General features: G+C 40.9%; 1 protein-coding gene across 2 annotated transcripts; it reads left to right on the forward strand.

The window, feature by feature from the left end:
- Window positions 1-942: 942 nt before the first annotated feature.
- On the forward strand, window positions 943-11,883 carry mymk (myomaker, myoblast fusion factor). 2 transcript variants are annotated; one of them, XM_049579621.1, is made up of 6 exons: window positions 943-1,077; window positions 1,880-1,994; window positions 4,497-4,645; window positions 10,335-10,451; window positions 10,728-10,868; window positions 11,090-11,883. In XM_049579621.1, the coding sequence occupies exons 1-6, from the start codon at window positions 943-945 to the stop codon at window positions 11,288-11,290; spliced, it is 858 nt and encodes a 285-aa protein (XP_049435578.1). In that variant the 3' UTR covers window positions 11,291-11,883. The 2 variants fall into 2 exon arrangements, with proteins under 2 accessions (XP_049435578.1, XP_049435579.1); XM_049579622.1 differs by having other exon boundaries at window positions 11,120-11,883.
- Window positions 11,884-16,703: the final 4,820 nt, after the last annotated feature.

Below are 16,703 nucleotides of genomic sequence, written 5' to 3' on the forward strand. Positions count from 1 at the left end.
TTTATCATGGCACTATGCTGGCTGGAACTGCAGCAATGTCTCTGTAGAATACGACAGCTTTTTTTCAGCACTATCTCAGCTAGAAACTCAGTGATGCCTCAGTAAAAAAACAACTGCTTTTTTGTGTCAGTATTCCAGCAGGAAAGACAGCAACAGTTTGCTGGAAAGGCACCCACATTTGGTGACTAAAAATGGAAATGCACCACCTCCAGATGACTATGTCAGCTCATGTATTACATCACTTTGGAAACACTGATATGATACGTATGAAATGTACAAATGTAACATATCTGTGGTTTGCTGAAACGCACTATGCCTTCTGGTGCCTGGGCTGAGTGTCTGGCTAAAGACTGGATGCTTTTGACAGAAAAACTCTGCTCATTCCGGCTCCAACTTCCTGTTGACCCACAAAGTCTGTGGGAAACTGTTTTGTCTATTGCCAGAAACAGATAAAACAATCACTGAGAATATTAATGCTCGACCCTGGTCCTAACAGGCCGCAGATATGCTACAGTATGGCATGCTAACTCTTGCCCTGCCCTCAGCCCCTCCCATGATGCACTGGTATGCAAACAGCTGCCCAGCCATGATACTGCACATACAGGCCTCTATGGACCTGCCAGCCGGGGGGACATTTAAACTTTAAAGGGCCAAACTGGACAGCTGGGTGTGTTCATGCTGCGTGGGAGTGTGTGTGTGTGCTGTGTATGCATTTTGTCGCTCATCCATTCACTACTAGACTCACTCGTGACACACAATGAGGACTAAGGCACCCGAGGACATCTGCTTTCCTGGTTGATATCACATTTTTATGAACTAAGACACCACTGAGCGAACACAGCTTTTACTTTATCTTCTTTGTAAGATCATTTCAAAGACTGACGAACATCTGAAGCCCAGAGGGTCCTTGTTATCTACAGCTGTGTTTGCTGTCCCTCCATCATGGGTGCATTCATCGCTAAGATGCTGCTTCCGACAGTCAGCAGCCTGGTGTTCCTGCCTACAGCCAGCGTGGCCGCCAAGAGGGGCTTCCACATGGAGGCCATGGTCTACTTCTTCACCATGTTCTTCACTGCGGTGAGCTTATGGTTCATGAGACAGACTGAAACGATGTTGCTTGATCTTCATTGATTGTGGCGTTTGAGTCAAATGTTGGTGACCGAACATGCAGTTAGCGGACTCTCTTTATGGCTCTGAATGCAAGGTTTCATATTTTTCAGACATGCTCATACCAGTGTTTTTGTTCTTATGTTTTTTGCTGTCAAACTCACCAACATGATATTTGCTCAAGAAAGTTGCAAAGAATTTACAGTTGAGAGGTTTCCATCAGAAGTCAGATTGGGGTTCAGCCGCATTTAATTGAATCTGAATACAGTATAAAATCTGAAAAATCAAATCCAACTTTAATCCCTTACTCAATGTATTCAAGCTTTCCCTTTAATAATTTCAAGTAACAGCAATTATAAACAACCAAATTTTTAGGGATTCCTTAAACTCAAGTTAAAACCTAAAGTTTTGCTGGGTATGTGACTCATTTGTGATCTCTCTAAGTGACCACAGGAATGTTTCATGCATCACTCTTTGCTGATAGAGAAGAGAGAGGGGACAAAAGATTTGCTAGACTCAACGTAACTCATTCAGCCATTTTACCATCCTGGAATTCATGATTGAAACAGCTGTGGAGGCCCAACTCGATACACAAGTTGTATACAGTATATGTTAATTTAAACGGAAAAAAGAAATCATCTATTAGTGATCAATTGTTGAAATTTGGATTGTATGTAAAGGTTAATTGATTTGTAACTTTTTTGATGAACCATTAACCTCACTGACACTGTGATTGTCCATCTGACTTGAACTTGTCCATGTGTTTCTGTAGATCTATCATGCATGTGATGGACCGGGTCTCTCTATCCTGTGTTTCATGAGGTATGACGTTCTGGAGTACTTCAGTGTTTACGGCACGGCTCTCTCCATGTGGGTCACACTGATAGGTAAGTCCTAGCTTACAGTCTACACACTAGTTAGTGGTTAGAAGCACATTAACTGTCTTAACTGTTTTATGTGTTCCTTCAACAATCAGTGGCCATGATCATGACATGACCTTGAGAAACACACTAAGATCCTGCTCACACAATTATTCTGAGCCATTTCGCCTGTCTTCTTCGCACATTGGATTTCCGAATAGGTTTCTTTTATTGATCTTTCTGAGAATTCAAGTTCGCAAGCACAAAACCACAATTACCGTTTGGCGGTCATAAACCTCTGAGAACAGGTTAAGTTGCAGTTGGTTTACAAACATGGATGCTTCACACACAGAGGATCTGTACAATCAGCACAGTTTCAAGTTTAGAGTCACCGATTCAGTATCTGACCAAATGTCTCTCCTTCTGTTCCTGATACATGACGTTTAATAATGTCCAGAAGAGCATTACGATGTCACAGTGAAGTTGACCTTTGACCTTTTAGATATGAAATATCATCACTTCATCGTTTTATCATTTTAGACATTTGTGTGAATTTTTTGTCGTAATTATGCATGAAATCTTGAGTTATGCCTGTGTTCTGTGAATCACAGTAACTTTGACCCTCGACCATCAAATTCTAATCACTTGATCCTTGAATCCAAGTGAACGTTTGTGCCAAATTTGAGGAAATTCCCTTGAGGTGTTCTTGAGATATCATATTAACAAGAGTGAGACGGAGGAGGTCACAGTCCGAGTGAACGTTTGTTCCAAATTTAGGGAAATTCCTTCGGGGCGTCCTTGAGATACGGCGGTAACGAGAATGTGAGGGACGGACGTAGGGACAGACGTACGTAAGATGGACAGGGAATTTGAAAATACAATGTCTCCGGCCCCGGCTGTCGCTGTCACAGAGGCGTAAAAAACCCTCATCAAAGAAAATAAAATGATGATTAGTTGGTATTAAACAACAACATTTCCCAAGGACAAGTTTAAAAACAGCCAGCTCTGCCTGGGACAGTTGTTAATGACACATGCTGTGTCCTTGAGTTCAGTTCACATGTGCTCTGACATGTTTGCTTTCACTCTCTCCTATGATTTCTCTCTCTCACACACACACATAATCACACACATTAATACATCTGCTCCCGTCCCATACCCGTCTAAGCCCTGAGGTTTTACACCAAGGGCTTTAAATCACGTGAAGGACCAAATGCTTCGACAGCTGACTCCACTGATTGGTCCCCTTCTCTTTGTCGGGCTCAAGCTTACAAGTGTCACCAAGCGAGAGTGTATTCATTATCCCATCTGTTCTGATGTGGTGTGTGGATTTGGACTGTTTTGAAAGTCCGTTTTTGTCTAGCAGATCAGCCTCCAAGATTTTTGACAACACAACATATGTTACAAAGGACACCAGAATGCAAACTGTGAGGAGGTGTCACACTGCCACGTTTGGCTGAAGTGAAAGCTTTCAGACTCTTGGGCTTCCTGTGCCTGGTGCTTACTGTAGGCTGCCTTCATTTTCAAATCACTTTCCTTGAGGCTGGATTTATGGGAATTCTAAGGGCTTCCTGGGATCCTAGATAAGGATGAGGATTTGTGTAATGTTGGTCTCTACTCACTCACTCACTTACTTACTTACTTACTCACCCCATGTTATGTTGAATTTGTGAATCTGGCATGCCTCCGCGGTGAACGAAGAATCAAAAAACTGAGAAAATTCTTGATGAATTCAAGTCATGGGGGTGCAAAACTATATTAAAACATCCATTTACAAACTCTCACACAACTCATGCAGTATAATCCAAGTCTCACTTATCCAGTCGTAACCTTAACTGAACTGAAACTAAAACTTATTGATGCCCAAATGCCAAACTCCATTGATAAAAACGGTAATTTTACCTCACTGAACACAGGAGCTGCTGGTCGACCACTGCCTCAATCAGTCTGTTTGTTTTATTGTGTGACACTGCTTATACGAACTACCCGTTAAAACAACAGAGTCACACAACAACTAACTGAGTGAGGCAGCAGTAGACCAGCAGCTCCCATGTTCACCAAGGTAAAATCACTTCTTTTGTCAAATGAACAGAGCACTTCCACGTTGACTGTCTGTTTGGGAAGTACAGAGCATACGGCTGGATAAACGAGACTTGGATTATACTGCACGAGCTGTGTGCAACTTTGTTTATGGATGATTTGATATAGTGTTGCTGTTGTTAAACATGGACTCCTATTACATAAATTCATCAAGAACTTTCACATTTTTGGATTCTTCGTTCACTGTAGGCATGAGAGAAGTTTTCTTCACAAATTCAGTGTAACACAGGGTAAGTAATTGATTCAGAAATCGTCATTTGGGCGGTGAAATATTGTTTTGATTCAACAACAAATTAGCCTGGTAGAATGCAAAATGCAGGATTCTGGTCTGAGTGGCTCATCTGTTATCACCTTACTTAGAGAGCAGACCAGCAACAATAAGAAACCTGGATCCAGTTTGTGTTACATGAAGTTTATGTGTCTTTGTTCCAGCTCTGGGCGACTTTGATGAACCACAGCGCTCCAGTATAACCATGTTTGGTGTGTTGACCATCGCAGTGAGGATCTACCAGGATCGCTGGGGCTATGGGATCTACTCTGGACCCATCGGGTCGGCTGTCTTCATCATCACCGTCAAATGGGTGAGAGGTGTTTGGAGCTGGTGTTAATACTCCCATAATATCCCAACTCATCAAATATCGCCGCTTTGTTCGTGGACTTTAATGTCTAAATATGACGCGCTGGGTACACTCCGGGACGGTGTAGCTTTTGACTATTATGTGCTCTGTGCCATTTCAAAATACGGTAACACTTACAATAAGGTACACTACAATAAGGTACACAAAACTAGAGTAGTTACTGAGGAACTAATGAGGAACTAATGAGTAGTTACTGAGGAACTAAGCTACACAAAATTAGAGTAGTTACTGAGGAACTAATGAGGAACGAATGAGGAACTAATGAGTAGTTACTGAGGAATTAAGCTACACAAAATTAGAGTAGTTACTGAGGAACAAATGAGGAACTAATGAGGAACTAATAAGTAGTTACTGAGGAATTAAGCTACACAAAATTAGAGTAGTTACTGAGGAACTAATGAGGAACTAATGAGGAACTAATAAGTAGTTACTGAGGAATTAAGCTACACAAAATTAGAGTAGTTACTGAGGAACTAATGAGGAACGAATGAGGAACTAATGAGTAGTTACTGAGGAATTAAGCTACACAAAATTAGAGTAGTTACTGAGGAACTAATGAGGAACTAATGAGGAACTAATGAGTAGTTACTGAGGAATTAAGCTACACAAAATTAGAGTAGTTACTGAGGAACGAATGAGGAACGAATGAGGAACTAATGAGTAGTTACTGAGGAACTAATGAGGAACAAATGAGGAACTAATGAGTAGTTACTGAGGAATTAAGCTACACAAAATTAGAGTAGTTACTGAGGAACTAATGAGGAACGAATGAGGAACTAATGAGTAGTTACTGAGGAATTAAGCTACACAAAATTAGAGTAGTTACTGAGGAACTAATGAGGAACGAATGAGGAACTAATGAGTAGTTACTGAGGAATTAAGCTACACAAAATTAGAGTAGTTACTGAGGAACTAATGAGGAACGAATGAGGAACTAATGAGTAGTTACTGAGGAATTAAGCTACACAAAATTAGAGTAGTTACTGAGGAACTAATGAGGAACTAATGAGTAGTTACTGAGGAACTAAGCTACACAAAATTAGAGTAGTTACTGAGGAACGAATGAGGAACTAATGAGGAACTAATGAGTAGTTACTGAGGAACTAAGCTACACAAAATTAGAGTAGTTACTGAGGAACGAATGAGGAACAAATGAGGAACTAATGAGTAGTTACTGAGGAATTAAGCTACACAAAATTAGAGTAGTTACTGAGGAACTAATGAGGAACGAATGAGGAACTAATGAGTAGTTACTGAGGAATTAAGCTACACAAAATTAGAGTAGTTACTGAGGAACTAATGAGGAACGAATGAGGAACTAATGAGTAGTTACTGAGGAATTAAGCTACACAAAATTAGAGTAGTTACTGAGGAACTAATGAGGAACAAATGAGGAACTAATGAGTAGTTACTGAGGAATTAAGCTACACAAAATTAGAGTAGTTACTGAGGAACTAATGAGGAACGAATGAGGAACTAATGAGTAGTTACTGAGGAATTAAGCTACACAAAATTAGAGTAGTTACTGAGGAACTAATGAGGAAAGAATGAGGAACTAATGAGTAGTTACTGAGGAATTAAGCTACACAAAATTAGAGTAGTTACTGAGGAACTAATGAGGAACTAATGAGTAGTTACTGAGGAACTAAGCTACACAAAATTAGAGTAGTTACTGAGGAACGAATGAGGAACGAATGAGGAACTAATGTGTAGTTACTGAGGAATTAAGCTACACAAAATTAGAGTAGTTACTGAGGAACTAATGAGGAACGAATGAGGAACTAATGAGTAGTTACTGAGGAATTAAGCTACACAAAATTAGAGTAGTTACTGAGGAACTAATGAGTAGTTACTGAGGAATTAAGCTACACAAAATTAGAGTAGTTACTGAGGAACTAATGAGGAACTAATGAGTAGTTACTGAGGAACTAAGCTACACAAAATTAGAGTAGTTACTGAGGAACGAATGAGGAACTAATGAGGAACTAATGAGTAGTTACTGAGGAATTAAGCTACACAAAATTAGAGTAGTTACTGAGGAACTAATGAGGAACTAATGAGGAACTAATGAGTAGTTACTGAGGAACTAAGCTACACAAAATTAGAGTAGTTACTGAGGAACGAATGAGGAACAAATGAGGAACTAATGAGTAGTTACTGAGGAATTAAGCTACACAAAATTAGAGTAGTTACTGAGGAACGAATGAGGAACAAATGAGGAACTAATGAGTAGTTACTGAGGAACTAAGCTACACAAAATTAGAGTAGTTACTGAGGAACGAATGAGGAACTAATGAGGAACTAATGAGTAGTTACTGAGGAATTAAGCTACACAAAATTAGAGTAGTTACTGAGGAACTAATGAGGAACTAATGAGGAACTAATGAGTAGTTACTGAGGAACTAAGCTACACAAAATTAGAGTAGTTACTGAGGAACGAATGAGGAACAAATGAGGAACTAATGAGTAGTTACTGAGGAACTAAGCTACACAAAATTAGAGTAGTTACTGAGGAACTAATGAGGAACGAATGAGGAACTAATGAGTAGTTACTGAGGAATTAAGCTACACAAAATTAGAGTAGTTACTGAGGAACTAATGAGGAACTAATGAGGAACTAATGAGTAGTTACTGAGGAATTAAGCTACACAAAATTAGAGTAGTTACTGAGGAACTAATGAGGAAAGAATGAGGAACTAATGAGTAGTTACTGAGGAATTAAGCTACACAAAATTAGAGTAGTTACTGAGGAACTAATGAGGAACTAATGAGTAGTTACTGAGGAACTAAGCTACACAAAATTAGAGTAGTTACTGAGGAACTAATGAGGAACGAATGAGGAACTAATGAGTAGTTACTGAGGAATTAAGCTACACAAAATTAGAGTAGTTACTGAGGAACTAATGAGGAACGAATGAGGAACTAATGAGTAGTTACTGAGGAATTAAGCTACACAAAATTAGAGTAGTTACTGAGGAACTAATGAGGAACGAATGAGGAACTAATGAGTAGTTACTGAGGAATTAAGCTACACAAAATTAGAGTAGTTACTGAGGAACGAATGAGGAACTAATGAGTAGTTACTGAGGAATTAAGCTACACAAAATTAGAGTAGTTACTGAGGAACTAATGAGGAACTAATGAGGAATGAATGAGTAGTTACTGAGGAATTAAGCTACACAAAATTAGAGTAGTTACTGAGGAACTAATGAGGAACTAATGAGGAATGAGGAACTAATGAGTAGTTACTGAGGAATTAAGCTACACAAAATTAGAGTAGTTACTGAGGAACTAATGAGGAACTAATGAGGAACTAATGAGTAGTTACTGAGGAACTAAGCTACACAAAATTAGAGTAGTTACTGAGGAACTAATGAGGAACTAATGAGGAACTAATGAGTAGTTACTGAGGAATTAAGCTACACAAAATTAGAGTAGTTACTGAGGAACTAATGAGGAACTAATGAGGAACTAATGAGTAGTTACTGAGGAATTAAGCTACACAAAATTAGAGTAGTTACTGAGGAACTAATGAGGAACGAATGAGGAACTAATGAGTAGTTACTGAGGAATTAAGCTACACAAAATTAGAGTAGTTACTGAGGAACTAATGAGGAACTAATGAGTAGTTACTGAGGAACTAAGCTACACAAAATTAGAGTAGTTACTGAGGAACTAATGAGGAACTAATGAGGAACTAATGAGTAGTTACTGAGGAATTAAGCTACACAAAATTAGAGTAGTTACTGAGGAACTAATGAGGAACGAATGAGGAACTAATGAGTAGTTACTGAGGAATTAAGCTACACAAAATTAGAGTAGTTACTGAGGAACTAATGAGGAACGAATGAGGAACTAATGAGTAGTTACTGAGGAATTAAGCTACACAAAATTAGAGTAGTTACTGAGGAACTAATGAGGAACGAATGAGGAACTAATGAGTAGTTACTGAGGAATTAAGCTACACAAAATTAGAGTAGTTACTGAGGAACGAATGAGGAACTAATGAGTAGTTACTGAGGAACTAAGCTACACAAAATTAGAGTAGTTACTGAGGAACTAATGAGGAACTAATGAGGAATGAATGAGTAGTTACTGAGGAATTAAGCTACACAAAATTAGAGTAGTTACTGAGGAACTAATGAGGAACGAATGAGGAACGAATGAGGAACTAATGAGTAGTTACTGAGGAATTAAGCTACACAAAATTAGAGTAGTTACTGAGGAACTAATGAGGAACTAATGAGGAACTAATGAGTAGTTACTGAGGAACTAAGCTACACAAAATTAGAGTAGTTACTGAGGAACTAATGAGGAACTAATGAGGAATGAATGAGTAGTTACTGAGGAATTAAGCTACACAAAATTAGAGTAGTTACTGAGGAACTAATGAGGAACGAATGAGGAACGAATGAGGAACTAATGAGTAGTTACTGAGGAATTAAGCTACACAAAATTAGAGTAGTTACTGAGGAACTAATGAGGAACTAATGAGGAATGAATGAGTAGTTACTGAGGAATTAAGCTACACAAAATTAGAGTAGTTACTGAGGAACTAATGAGGAACTAATGAGGAACTAATGAGTAGTTACTGAGGAACTAAGCTACACAAAATTAGAGTAGTTACTGAGGAACTAATGAGGAACTAATGAGGAATGAATGAGTAGTTACTGAGGAATTAAGCTACACAAAATTAGAGTAGTTACTGAGGAACTAATGAGGAACGAATGAGGAACGAATGAGGAACTAATGAGTAGTTACTGAGGAATTAAGCTACACAAAATTAGAGTAGTTACTGAGGAACTAATGAGGAACTAATGAGGAATGAATGAGTAGTTACTGAGGAATTAAGCTACACAAAATTAGAGTAGTTACTGAGGAACTAATGAGGAACTAAAGATCAACTATTAGTTAATGGTCAGTTCTTCAGTACCTCCTGATCAAATTTCAGAGAAGGAACTAATGAGGAACTATTACTTAATCATTACCTACACTTTTTGTGTACCCTAAAGTAAAGTGAGACATCAAAATGAGTAGGGAGTGATACCTACTCATTTTGATGTCTCACTTTACTTTAGTAAACTTACTATGTCTGTAAAACAACTCATTTGTTCATTTAGTTCCTTGTGCAACAAAAGCATGTGGTTAGGGTTTAGAAAAAAAACATCATGGTTTGGCTCTTAATTCACTCAGGAAGTGAGCAGCAAGCTCTGGGTGAAAGTCCGGGGTTTGTTGGACCTATCCACCTCCCCTCCTGTCCACCCTATAAAGGCTGTCCAGCTCCTTATATTATGTTGTTACAAGCAGCATAAACTGACGCTGCCCGGCGGAGTATTTGAGTATTTGATGAGTTCAGAATGAAAACAGGCTGGATGAACACCGTTTTACAGTCTTTGTTCCACTACATCTGCTTCATAACATTCTTCTTCTTCTCCCATCCTCTTTCATTTCTGCACTGTCTTCTACTTAAATTTTTTCCAATTTTTGTTCATTTCAACTTGTCTTTCTTCTTCTCCTCTTCCATCCTTTCCCTGTACTCTTTGCCTATTCTCTTTCTCCTTTCCATCAACTCAGACACTTGAACTTGGTGTGTGTCTAATCTGTGGATAACATTGTAATGATGGTGTTTCAGCTGCAGAAGATGAAGCAGCTGAGGGCCGTGTATCCAGAGAAGAAGGTGTACACGCAGCAGGTCGGTCCAGGCTGCTGCTTCGGCGCACTTGCTCTGATGCTGCGTTTCTACTTTGAGGTGATTGTCATGGAAATAAAAATAACCCTAACACATAAATACTATAAAATGCCAAGATCATGGTGACGTGGTGAGACTGCTACGCTCTCACTTATTTATAAGGATTATTAAAGTGCTAATTCACCAATCGCTAACATTTTTTTTAAATCAACTTCAGTCTGAAGTTTCCCATATGCAGCTTTTATCAAAACATTTTGTTTTTCATTGACATACGGCAGCCAACAGTCTAGTTAAATATCTTCACGAATAGGATGTGCTGTACTGTCTTTGCTACAGGAGTGGGACTATGCCTATGTCCACAGCTTCTACCATCTGTCTCTGGTTGTGTCCTTCATCTTGCTGCTGCCAAAGAAGAACCGATACGCAGGGACGGGACAAAATGCTGCAAAGCTCAGCTGGTTCACTCTCTGCTGCTGTGTACGTTGCATTTATGAAATCTAAATGAGAAAGGAGCTCAGAGGTCAGCTGTGCAGGTTATATGTGAGGGCAGGATAGACTTGCATGGTGTGGAAGAGATAGAATGTTAGAGGTCATATCATTTAGAGGGTAAACTGACCCTGTAGTGCAGCAGCATCATTCACAGTCAGTCAAACTGTCCTTCATGTCACCCTCATCCTGTTCCCTTATTGCCCCCCCAGAGCATGTCCCCTGGTACTTCTAAAGAGAAGACAGACAAGCCGAAGAAGAAGCTGTCTCGGACCGTGTGGACAGTCCCCACCGAGAAGCCGTGGACACGACGCTGCAGCACCCCCATCCTGCCTCTTTTTAATCCCCCACCCTCCACACCTGTCAAAGGGACCAGCATCAGCAAGCTCAAAGAGATGAACGGCTGGAAGTGAACCCAAAAACATAACTGTCAGTCGGTCTAACGTAGGAGGACTTCATCCTGAAGAACAGGCAGTGACAGTGGCCGGCTACGAGCAGGAAACGGGAAAATCACCAAATAACTGTCAGCCAAATGCTGATAAACTTGTATGTGGCTGGTAAGTTAATCTTCTTCAGCAGGAAACCAACCATCATGCGGACGTTCTCCTCTTCTCCAAAACATCATATTTGGCTGGTAGAATATTTAAGGTCAGCAGCGACTTCAGGAATTCTCCAGCCACTGACACTAGTAGGTTAAGAAGCAAAAGGATCCTGATGTGGTTATGAAAATTTCAGGACAAGAACAAAAGGCGAGTCAGGCCTCAGGTGCCCTCAAAGACCCGATAAGAGCACAGCTGTCTGAAGCACTTGTCCAAAGCTGAGGACGCTACGAAAGAACACACACAGCACGGACAGGGAGACGGTGGCTGAGACAAGCCAGTAAAACTGACTGGAAAATTTATGAGAAGAACAAACAGGCAGATGGTTTATCTCTCCAAAATATATAAATTGTCTTTAGAAATGTTCCTCAGGGGAGACGCTTCGTCTGCTCGCCTCTGTCTGTCCGTCCCCCTCCTCTTTCTCCTTCCCGTCTCTCTCAGGGAAAGGAAGCACGCGGCTGAATTTGTTTATGAGAATTACAAGACTGTAAAGCACATTTTACCGTTTTTATACGTCCTCGAGGTGCCAAATGTGTCATGTGGAGCATCAGACGTTGGAGCGAGGGGAAGCAGCGTCCCAGACGTCAGTCTGTAACCCGACTGAAGCATCTTGATGTGTTTCTGGATCAGCAGGTGAACTCGTCTGTCTGTTAACTCTGGTTCACTGACCGAGCAGCTTTGGCTTCGACTTCTGTCCCAAATGTGCACTGTTCAGACTGCTGAAAACTTTTATCATTATCATTATCATTTTGTTATTTATTGCAGATTGTATATTCAGTTTAGTGTGTTTGTTTTTGATAACTTTGTTATATTTTGAAAATAAAATGAAATGTTGTGACCCTGTTTTAACTGGTCTTTAGGGACAGGATGGAATTTTAACAGCCTCAACCATCTGAGCCGTTATCATAATGCAGTGTTATGTACTTTGCAGAGGCCGACCATTGATGAAAATCCTGACTGGCACATACTTCAAGGCCCAGTCCAGTCTAGCAACACTAATCCAATTCCAAACCCACATATCCCATTCCACTTTCACTTCAGGAGGACATGGAGTTGTGCGTCCGCGCACGTCACCTGCCCCGAACACTACCCAAAGACTACAAACGTGTTCTGCGTATCTTAGACAAAACAATCTCCGGCCAAAACGTGAATGAACCTCCCCTCCACCAGGGAATGTTTTGAGTCGGGGCCAAGCCGCCAGCTCCTGTGCCCAGAGAAAGGTGTTTTTGTCTGGGCTCAGAAACTTGGCCGGCTGGGCCACCGGCACCACCCGGCTGGCTGCGCCTCCCGGCCCTGACAGGACGGTAACTCGAGCCTTTTATTGCACAAGTGTGAAACACTTTTCAGCTCCTTTATGACCACTGTCTATCCCGCACCACTCTGCTGAGGGGCTGAAGCCCACACACGTTCAGGCCCGAAGTACTATACTTGTGAGGACTTTCTTCTGTCTCTAATCCCCAACCTTAACAATACAATTACCAAAATATGACATCGACTGAATCCTAATTCTGATCCTAACGACAAGCCCTGACCTCAAAAGACCCATCATGAGGACCTGCTAAAAGATTTTCAGGATCAATTCACTCCTAGGACGAGGTCCTCACAAGAACAGAAACACAGAATCACACACACACACACACACACACACACACACACACACCGTCTGAGGGTCTGAACCTGGGCCTGTCCGCTGCAGGTTGTACTGGGCGGCCACACTGCTCCACAGACATTGACAGTGTCAACACAATAAGCGCTGATTGACATGTGTGTGAGCGTGGCCGTCTCCGTGGTCGTCTGCACCTACATTCCACAGCGGCGTGGAATTTCAGTGGGTATTGAAATATAATACAGTAATACATCTGAACAAATAAGAAAATACGACTTTGACACCAGAAAAGAGCGCTTTCTCCAATAACCCACATGACCGCTCAGAGAAGGTGAAGAGAAAATACGTCGCATTAGAGTCAATTAAGCAGCAAAGTGCACGGCGTGAAGTGACTGCGACAGACAGAGGTATGTTTGGTATGTTTGTGCTTTAAGCTGTGTGGTGTGGGTACTTTCTATGGTGAGACTGCAGCCTGTGTGCCACAGGTCCTTTCTCTGTGTGTCAGCTGTTGCCACAGCTGTTGTTAATGCTGCGAGGCCAGCTGACTCTCAGAGAGCAAAACAGAGCTGCAGCCACAACACATCTTCACTGCTCTTACTTAGTACGTGTACATGCACAGTGAAGTCGAGCTATAACTGTAGCTTAACTGGCCTACTGTCCTTGTCCCAGTACACAAGCACAGCAGGGGAATCCATTTATTGAGCCAAGTATGTGCGACTCCTCTACGATAGGTGGAGATATGCCCCCTTTCAGCTTGTTAGTATTGGACCTTTTTCCTGTTGACCTATTACGTCACAGACCAAACAATGGACAAACAAGTTAGCTACGGTTAGCTAGCAGCTAACTGCTACCATGGTGGACAACTTTACAGCTCTGTACATTTGGTCCGTCCAAAAAGTCACGGCTCTGGATGTAGATTTCTCCATGTTGTTACCGGCTTCTTCTTCTCTTACACATTTAATGCTATTGTGAAAGCCCGGGGAGGAAACTGTGGAGCATGCTCAGAGCGCCTCGGCCAGTTTGGGGTGTGTTTGGGTGTGTTAGTCTGACTTTGAGAAATTCAATTTAGTACAATTAGACTAACATGTTTACATGGATTTTAAAAGTCCGGTTTTGGTTGGACTGACACAATAAATCAATTTTCTCTAATGTAAACGATCTGACTGGTGACTGTGACCAGTGAGACGATCAGAGTCATTATTAAATCTGCAAAACAAAACGTAAACTGATGTTCTTTTACATTCAGTACTGTTATGATAATACAGGGAGTTAGTTCATCACGATTTACAGTAGGTGGCGCTAATTTCTCCTATCAGGTGCCACTACAGAAGAGGACACATCAAGATGATGTAATTAAAGGTATACTATCCATAGCTGTTGGCCGCTGTTTGCAAACACGCTCGTCAGCGAAAGTGACTGTAAAAGCCAGACACAGATTCGCTCTCATTTGGTGGTTCGCCTCACTAGACTTGTGTTTTCTCGGATGGCCATTAGCTTTCACAAAGTGGTCGCTAGACTTCCTGGGGGCCTCTCACAAAACAACATTAAAAATACATCAATTTAAAATCACACAGTATCAATGAGACGCTATCATTCAATGTCAGTCCAAAATTAAAACAAAAAAATGAGTAAAAAATAAAATTGTCACAAACTGCCATAACAAAGTTTACATGTGATTCATCAATTTTAATTTTAGTGACTTCTTGAAGGAATATCTAATATTAATCTGTTAATGCTGGTCGGGAGCACACTCTCAGCAGAGACGCCTCTATAAACAACACTTCTCATCATGGAATTTGTACGTGGACTTGGTGCCACCAGAAGACCAGTACTCACTCGACGTGTCACATACCGATGACAAAAACCCCTATACTAGTCAAGAAACTGAGGTGTATTCTTTAAAATGACAGTATGCATGAATAACAAAAGACTAGGTTTTAGTTTAGCCTCCAGTCAGCTGTGTCTCTTGGGCGCTCGCTGCTCACAGTCTGTCACCAGGGCTCTCATTTATAAACATTGTGTACGCACAAAACGAGGCCTGAGAAAGGCGTTCGCCACTTCCCACACAAAAGTTGTGATGTATAAAAACGGACTTGCGAGGAACTTTGACCCATGCTTACGAACATTTTGGAGACGGGAAATTGGCGACACAGATGGTGAGGTGGAGCCTGATTGTAGAAAACACCATTTTTGTCTTTTGTTTCTTACATACATTTCTAGTGTGGATGCTACCCATTGTTTTCCAAATGAGACCCATGGTCGCTACCTTTTATAAAGCCCCAACCTAATGTGAGCGTTGTGGGGGTGCACCAACACAGAAACAAAGAGGAAAATAAGAAAATCCAGACAGAGGGCAGAGTCTCTGCAGTGAAATACACTGCCACACACCGAGAGTGGGTCATAAGCAATGTTTAAGAGGAATTACACGTCTGCGTGAATCTATACGTTGTTGTTTAAGAAAATGCTGCATAGTATATCTTTATGAGAGCGCCAGTCAAACCTTGAACAAAGGAAACCAATGGATGTATAATAACGGAGAGCACACCAGACAATGGAAAAAGAGGTTTTCACAACTAATATTCAGCTCTGTGCTCTTGGAGGAGTTCTGGTAACAGTGTGCTGAAAAAGCAAGTAAGCGAACCTTGAATTCAGATTATTTTGTCAAATCACACAGAGACACACTGTGCAGTGCTTTTTGGACAGCTTAAACTAAACAAAAATCTTAAGTCAGATGATTCCCACAAAGCACGGCTCACTCTCCCACAATGCTCAGCAAACTCATTGCTTATTTACTGAGAAAGCCACAGCAGGGTGTCTGCAGGTACCTGACACTCACGTTATGTTTTTTAAAACCTTTTCAAGATCATTTCTAACTAAATTTAAGGCTTATTATTTGATAATTCATCTTTTATTTATTCAAGCATTACAGATAAGAATAAAGGCAAGTAGTTTGTATGTAGTCCCATGCAGATGAAGGCTTTATCTGGTAATACGGTATTGGCGCCACCCAGTTGCCAATTAGAGTTAAATTTCTCCAGTCACCTTGAGGCGTCCTGTTCTACATATCTACCAAGTTTAGTAAAAATCCATATGGCGGTTAGGCCTAGATAAGAAATGAGCTCTCTAGCGCCCCCATTTTGTTTGATGGGCTCAATAATGGAGGGGTCCCCTCAGATTATGTGTGGTCATATGCCTACAAAGTTGCGTGGTGATGGGTGAAACCCTTGAGATGTTCTACACGCCAAGAAGGAACTTTAGATATTGGTCCCTAGATTATGTTCACCCAGTTTCATGCAGATCGCTCAAACTTCCTAGGAAGAGATCCATTTGAAGTGTTTTTCAAACAATTCAAAATGGCGGAAAATCTATATAAGCGGAAGTTATGGGTTCTTGAGGCAAATGTGTTCCTCATGAGGAGAGGCATCTCTGTGCAAAGTTTCATGTCTCTACCACATACGGGGCATGAGATATGCCCATTCAAAGTTTGACATTTCAGTGGGTTGCTATAGCGCCCCCCTTTGGCCAATTGATGTAATATTGCTTCATTGGCATCCTCCCATGACCCTCTACCACTGTGCCAAATTTCACATGGATTGACCAAGTCAGTGAGGAGAAAAACCT

The sequence above is a fragment of the Epinephelus fuscoguttatus genome, linkage group LG6, assembly GCF_011397635.1.
Source record: "Epinephelus fuscoguttatus linkage group LG6, E.fuscoguttatus.final_Chr_v1".
NCBI classification, from domain to species: domain Eukaryota; kingdom Metazoa; phylum Chordata; class Actinopteri; order Perciformes; family Serranidae; genus Epinephelus; species Epinephelus fuscoguttatus.